We start from the raw sequence: 7,532 nt of genomic DNA, 5'->3' as shown, positions 1-7,532 counted from the left end.
TTAAAAAAGAAAGACTGAGGCTGGGCGTGGTGACACACGCCTGTAATCCCAGTACTCAGGAGGCTGAGGCAGGAGCATCACCATGAGTTTGAGGCCAGCCTGGGCTACATAGTGAGTTCAGGGCTGACCCTGTCTCAAAAAAGAAAAAAGGAAATTAAATATTCACTGTAGTTTTTCATCACACCTTATAAGTCTATTCTGGACAAATTTGCCTTCAGTAAGTAATTTTGCAACATATATACTTACAGAAAACTTTCTTCTTTTTCTTCCTAGAGATGGGATTTGACCGATATAAAATGGTGGTACAAGTAGTGATTGGAGAACAAAGAGGCGAAGGAGTTTTGTGAGTAGCTGGTTGCTCCTTGTCATGATTCCCGTTTTCTGTGAGGTAGTTGTCGTCCTGACAGCTCAGTAAGATTGTGTCTCCGCAAGAGCGAGCGGGAAGAACAGCTGAGCAAAGTGCAGCTGTGAGCTGAGGAGGCCTGGTAACAAGAGGTGATGCCCCTGGGGTGGCCCAGTCTTCATAGGTCTGGTAGGCCAATAAGTCCTTAGGGCCGGTGTGCATATGTTTCTTTTCTTTTTAAAATAATTTTTTTTTTGTAGTGTTTTTTAGACAGGCCTTGCCATGTAGTTTAAGCTGGCCTTGAACTTGCCTCACTCCTCCTGCCTCAGCCTCCCGAGGGCTGGGATTATAGGTGTGCAGCACCACGCCCGTCTGGGGGAAGTTTCTGTATAGTGTGGGATGACATACTGCATGTCCTCTCACAGTCCTTGGGGCCCAGCTTTTAATTTTTATTACACTCCTACATTAATTTCTTTAAAATTGAGACCTCTCTATGAGCAAGTCTAATTGCCCTTTCCTAGCTCTTGTTCTTGGCCTTGGCTTCTCTTACTTAAAATGCCTCCAGGTGCTTTGGCTCTGACTGCAGCTGACTATTTTCTAGCTCTCCTCTCCTTTCCCGACTGTAGCTTTGCTCCCTCATTTCTCCGACTCCACCTTGCCATTTATTCGGTAAGGAAGTCGAGTTGCTGGCCCTGGAGTTTCCTGCGTTCTGGCATCTGCTGATGGTATCCCTGTGGTACTGTTGGCTGTAGCTTCTGTTGCCTGCGTTTCCTGTAAAGAAACACGTTGTTCTAGTACTTGCTTTTGGCAGTGCTGGGCAGTGTATACAAGGCAAGCTTTCCAGCAGAGCGCCGGCCCGGGCCCATGTTCTTGGGTGAGGACTCGGGTTGTGTTGGGCCATCTGGGTAATCGATCCTGGAGTCTCTGCATCTCAGTCTTTAGCTCACCCAAAGATCTGCAGCCTCCGTTCTGCCACGTAATATGCCACATTCATAGGTTTTGGGGACAAGGACGTGGACATGGATTTGGGAATGATTTTGCCTACCACACTTAGTTTTCTTTTTGGTACTGAGAATTAAACTTAGGACCTTGTGTTTGCCAGGTAGGCACTGTGCCGCTGAGCTCTATCCCCGGCCCTTACCTTTAGTTTGTTAGACCTTTTTGTTGTTGTTGTGTTTTGGGATTTTTTTTTTGGTCTTTTTTGCATCAGGGCCTCACTATGCAGTGCAGGCTGGCCTTGAGCTCACTTTGTAGCCCAGGCTGGCCTCGAACTCACAACCATCCTCCTGCCTCAGCCCCCCGAGTGCTGGGATTACAGGCGTGTGCTGCTATGCCCAGCAATTGGCTTTTATTTTTGACTAATTTTTTTTTTCTTACCCAAAATGTGGGGAGAGTAGAATTAACAAATTTGAGAATGGCGAAAGAGCACAGAAGCTGGGCATGGTGGCACACACCTATAATTCCAACACTTGGGAGGCTGGGACAGGAGGATCGCTGTGATTTCAAGGCCAGCCTGGGCTACATAGCAAGACCCTGTTTTGAGAAAAAACAAAAAAAACCAGAGTATCCATAGTGTCCTGTCCAGATAGGCTAAAGCTGCATCTAGTTAGAAGACTGAATTCTGGTTCAGTTTGCACCTTTTCTGGGGCTTTTTTTTTTTTTTTTTTGTCTTTTTGAGATGGGGTCTCGCTGTGCAGTTCAGGCTGGACTTGAGCTCACGTTGTAGCCCAGGCTGGTCTCGAACTCGCAATGATCCTCCTGCCTCAGCGTTCTGAGTGCTGGGATTACAGGCGTGAGCCACCATGCCCAGCTCTTTTCTGGGGCTCTCTAAAATGACCAGGTTAGGCTGTATAATGTGTTGGGCCCTATGAGCATTTTCCTTCTACTATGATGTAGGAATTGAGCCCATTAAAAGTCACACAGAACTACAAAGTGTGAGAGTGATATACACTGAATGTGTACATTTTTGAAGTTTACTACAGTAAAAGATCCATTGCTGTTAATTCCCGGGAAACTGTTCCCTCTCACTTCAAGCATATTTATCCCGTCGTTCTTGCCACTGTCTAAGCAGTTCGGGCAGTCTTTCCTAAGTGTCTTTGGGAGACGTGATCAAAACTGCAGTGCATGCTGCCCACTGAGTGCCATCCAATTGACAGGTGGGTTCGTAAAGACATCAGTGTGTCCTCATCCACCTTATTCACCACACCTGGCACTGTGTGGCTTTTGGCTCTTTCCCAAAGTCAAAATGACCATGAGAGGTGAACAGTTCCAACAGATTCAGGACATCAAGGCAGCCATGACACTGCAACTAACCTGACACTGAGGACAGTAGTCCCAGCATTCAGGAGGCTGAGGCAGGAGGATCACCACAAGTTCAAGGCCAACCTGGGCTACGTAGTGAGTTTAAGGCCAGTCAGAACTGCATAGCAAGACCCTGTCTCCAAAAAAAAAAAGTACACTCAGGACAGAGGACTTCAGAAAGTGGAAAGAATGGTGGGATGAGTGTATTCCAAGTAAGAGAGAGTTTTTGTTTGTTTTTTTTGTTTGTTTGTTTTCCGGTACTGGGAATCGAACTTATGACCTCGTGCTTGCCAGGCAAGTGCTATGCCGCTGAGCTAAATCCCCAGCCCCGAGAGAGTTTTCTGAGGGATGTTCATGGTAACGTGCCTTTTCCTGTAATAAATTCTTTAAACATTTAAAAGATATTCACCGTACTTTTAGATCATGCCTGGTGTCTTGGCTGAAGTTATCTATAGTACAGATCTGCTTAGGGGAGCAGACTCCAAGATGTGGGCTCCTGGTCCTGCTCAGGGCCGAGACTGTCCCTGGCCCTGGCTGGTCGCCTCTGGCTGTGACTCCTGTCCTTCCCACCCAGCATGTCCTGCTGTACAGATAGGGCTTTCTGTGTGTGCCGGCCTGGCCTGTGCAGAGACTGGGAAGCACCCACCTATGGAGTGCACAAAGGCAACTCTTTCTTTGGCAGATACGTGCAGTTCAGATCCTGGTGGCATCAGTGACGTTGTCCTTTCTGTGCCTCTCTAGCATGGCCGCGAGGTGCTTCTGGGACGCAGACACTGACAACTACACTCATGATGTTTTCATGAACGTAAGTCTACGTGGAAATCTTTCCTGTCCAGGGACAGTGGGCATCACTGATCAAGTTACTGTTTATTAAGATGTGAGGATACTCTAGTTCCAGACATCTGTCTTAGACTTCTTCTAGATGCTATGGTTTTACTGTTACAGTGTTACTATAGTTCTTATAGCAAGGAGACTATGTGTACAGATGACATAACTCTGCACAGGCTGAATTTTGGTAGAGCCTATTATTTACCTGGCATATTATTATTAAAATGATTTTAAAATTACAGAGGGGTGTAATCTCAGCACTTGGGAGGCCGAGGCAGTAGGATCTCTGGGAGTTCAAAGCCAGCCTGGGCTACATAGTGAGACCTATTCTCAAAAAAAGAAAAAAAAGGGGGCTGGGGATTTAGCTCAGTGGCACAGTGCCTGCCTGGTAAGTGCAAGGTCATGAGTTTGATTCCCAGTACCAGAAAAAGAAAAAAAGAACTTATTTAACTGTTGGTGAGTTATTGGCCCAAATTTTTTTTGGTACCAGGAATCGAACTTAGGACTCTGCACTTGCCAGGCAGGTGCTGTGCCACTGAGCTACAGCCCCACAAATGTTTTCTATATTTTAATTATATGCTGTTGTCTTATACTTGACTCCAGAAACAAGCTCGTCCTCTAATCAGATACTCCTTCCTACTGATGAACTAGGAGAGTCAGAGAGCACTGGAAGAGGAGCTCAGTTGAGTAGATTAGGACAGGGGCTTCATTTCCAGTTCTGTTGCTTTCTAATTGCATAATTTAGGTGAGTTATTGGGTTTTGCTGAGATTGTATCAAGAGACAGATTTTCCCAAAGACTAGCTATGGTTGCCTAAGAATAATGTAGGGAGCTTATCTAAAATACAGATGCCAGGTGCCTCATCAAACAAGCCAGAGGCTAGATCAGTAAATGTGAATTTTTAAAAAGTGGTGGTGCACTCCTGTAATCCCAGCACTCAGGAGGCTGAGGCAGGAGGATCTCCATGAGTTTGAAGCCAGCCTGGGCTATATAAGCTAGTTCAAGGCCACACTACACAGTGAGACCCTGCCAAAAAAAGAAAAAGAAAGGCTGAGGCAGGTGGATCGACAGAGTTTAAGGCCAGCATGGGCTACATAGTGAGTTCAGCCTGCACTCCATAGGGAGACCCTGTCTTAAAACAAAAACAAAAACAAAAACAAGAACAAAACACCAGAAAAAGGTTCCCCATGTGACTTTGCTGATTGCCAAGTTTTTACACAAGTGTCAGTCCATGAAGGACCAACAGTTAAACAAAAGCAGGTCCCTCCGCACAGGTGGTATTATAGGAGAACACAGGAACTGGGCTGACCCAGGATCTTTTTTTTTTTTTTGTCTTTTTGAGACAGGGTCTCACTATACAGTTCAGGCTGGCCTTGAGCTCACTGTGTAGCCCAGGCTGGCCTTGAACTTGCAACAATCCTCCTGCCTCAGCCTCCCAAGTACTGGGATTACAGGCATGCGCCATCATGCCCAGGTATATAGTTTGAGGTGGGAAAGGCATTTACTGTGAAGAACCTTGAAGTACTTCATAGATTATTTCTGAGAAATCAGGAAAAATGAAAGTAATTATTTTATGAATATGCATAAACTCAAATTTATTAGCTCACATTTACTCATTCAGAAAAAAAATTTTTGTTTTTGAGTTTGCTCCATGTAGCCCAGGCTGGTCTCAAACTCAGCGATCCTCTTGCCTCAGCCTCTTGAGTGCCCTATCACATCTAGCAGAAAATCTAATTTTTTATCCATTTTTTTTTTTTTTTAGTACTGGGGATTGATTGAGCCCAGCATCTTTGCACTGAGCTACCTCCCCAGCCCTTATTTTGAAACAGGGTCTCATAAGCTATAGAGTTGCCCAGGCAGGGCTGCAACTTGCCATTCTTTTGCTATAGCCTCCCCAGAGTCCTGGGATTACTGTATAGGTGATCAGGTCTGGCTCCCAGCCTCCTTTTAGCAAGCAATTTTGTAGCTACCCACAGGAAAGCAAGTTTATAGCTGTACTTTGGAAACCTGCAAACCCTTTATTTCTTTCTCTTTTTTTGTCTTTTTTGAGACAGGGTCTCCCTATGCAGTTCAGACTGGCCTTGAACTCACTTTGTAGCCTAGACTGCTCTTGAACTCGCAATGATCCTCCTGCCTCAGTCTCCCAAGTGCTGGGATTACAGGCTTGTGCCACCATGTCCGGCAACCCTTTATTTCTTGAAGTAGTCTTTTTTCTATGGGGGGGGGGTTCTTTTTGTCTTGCCATGTAGTACAGGCTGACCTTGAACTCACTTCTATAGCCCAGGCTGGACTTGAACTCAGTGACCCTCTTGCCTCAGCCTCCTGAGTGCTGGGATTACAGGTGAGAGCCACCACATCAGGCTTGGGTATCGGAAATCGAACTCAGGGTCTTGCACTTGCCAAGCACACGCTTGTGCCACTGAGCTATAACCCAGGCCCCAAGCTTTGGAAGAGGCCCTCCTGATTGGAAATTGAGCAGGGTCTAGGACAGGGTTAATTTCAATCACCTGTGCTGTCTTTATTCTCTCATTAGTACTAACATTCTGGATTTTCTCGTCTTTCCTGTCTTGTTTTTTAGGACAGTTTATTCTGTGTGGTAGCAGCATTTGGCTGTTTCTACTATTGAATCTTTGACAAACCCGGGAAAAGATATGACCATGAAGAAATCTGAACTTTTCAATACTGTTTAATATCTTGATGAAATAAAAATGTGCTGGCAGTTTAGCCACTGAACTTGTTGTGTTTTAGGCTTTATATTTTTAGTGTTTTGATTCTGTTACAATGTTATTATTACAATATGTTATGATAGGGGGCATGATGGCACATTTCTGCAATCCCAGTTTTTTTTTTTTTTTTTTTTTTTTTTTTTTTTTTCCGGTACTGGGAATCGAACTCACGACCTTGCATTTGCCAGGCAGGCACTGTGCCGCTGAGCTAAATCCCCAGCCCCTGCAATCCCAGTATTTGAGAGGCTGAGGCAGGAGGACTGCCACAAATTCGAGGCCAGCTTGGGCTACATATTGAGTTCAAGGCCAGCCTGAACTGTACATAGTGAGGCCCTGTCTCAAAACACAAACAACAACAAAAAAATATATTTGGAAAGTACAGGAAATGTAGTTGGGGACAGTCCTTTCAATTTTTAAGCATAACCAACAAAATATTTTGGTATATTTCCTCCAGGATCTTTTTTTTGCCAAATCATATATACAATGTTATACCCTGATTTTTTTCACTTGTTATAATGTCACAAGTTATGTCATTTTATGTACGTTGTAACTTTCAAGCGCATCCTTCAATAGCTGCATTTGTCGCATCAGGTTCCACCACTGTTGCTACTGCCATTTCCTTATGAAGGGACTCATTTCTAATCTTTCACTATTCCCCAAATACAGATGAGTCTATCCGTGAGTAACATTCTCTCTCCTCAGCCCTCGTCCTCTATGACTTACACACTCACAAGCTTAAACACACAATTTGTCTAAGTGCAACGTCTCAGAAATTTCAAGCTATGTATGAAATCAGATTCCCTCCGACTCCCGGAAACCCCTTTGTTGGTCATTCTCTGAACCCTTCTCTCTGCAGTGCTGTCCCTGGAGGGCCTGGTGCCTTCTCCTGATGGCTGTCCTTATGTGGGACACTTTAGCAGCATGTTCAGTTCTGGAACTTAAAAAGGAAAGGGTTAGATTTAAATCCTTTTTCTTCCTGGGGGCCCCTCAGCAGGCGCACACATTTAGCTACTGTCTTTTTCTCAGCCACATTCTAGTCAACTGTGTAGACCTAAATCAGTAAGTAAAAATTTAAAAAGATAGCAAATACGTTGAAAAGTTCTCCATATTGCATAACATTTTTTTGTTCACCTTTTCAGTTTTTTTTTTTTTTTTTTAGTGCTGGGAATCAAACCCAGGACCTTGAGCTTGCCAGGCAGGCGCTGTACTACTGAGCTATATCCCAGCCACTTTTTTGTCTTTTTGAGACAGGGTATTGCTATGCAGTTCAGGCTGGCCTCAAACTCACAGCGATCCTCCTGCCTCAGCCTCCGGCGTGCTGGGGTTACAGGCGTG

General features: G+C 44.8%; 1 protein-coding gene across 2 annotated transcripts in view; it reads left to right on the top strand.

Moving 5' to 3' along the window:
• The window catches only part of Tctex1d2 (Tctex1 domain containing 2), a 13,669-nt gene extending 7,465 nt beyond the window's left edge, over nucleotides 1–6,204 (top strand). Inside the window, exons 3-5 of one of the 2 annotated variants that reach the window (XM_005383130.2) lie at nucleotides 274–343; nucleotides 3,386–3,449; nucleotides 6,050–6,204. In XM_005383130.2, the coding sequence (XP_005383187.1) occupies nucleotides 274–343; nucleotides 3,386–3,449; nucleotides 6,050–6,097 (182 nt within the window). In that variant the 3' untranslated portion in view covers nucleotides 6,098–6,204. Of the gene's footprint in view, nucleotides 1–273; nucleotides 344–3,326; nucleotides 3,450–6,049 lie in introns of those variants that run through there. The other variant, XM_013513399.1, reaches the window with a different exon arrangement.
• The last annotated feature ends 1,328 nt before the right edge of the window (nucleotides 6,205–7,532 follow it).

Source organism: Chinchilla lanigera, unplaced genomic scaffold, assembly GCF_000276665.1.
Source record: "Chinchilla lanigera isolate Chin_1 unplaced genomic scaffold, ChiLan1.0 scaffold00019, whole genome shotgun sequence".
Lineage (NCBI taxonomy): Eukaryota > Metazoa > Chordata > Mammalia > Rodentia > Chinchillidae > Chinchilla > Chinchilla lanigera.
This window is presented reverse-complemented; position numbering and strand designations above follow the sequence as displayed.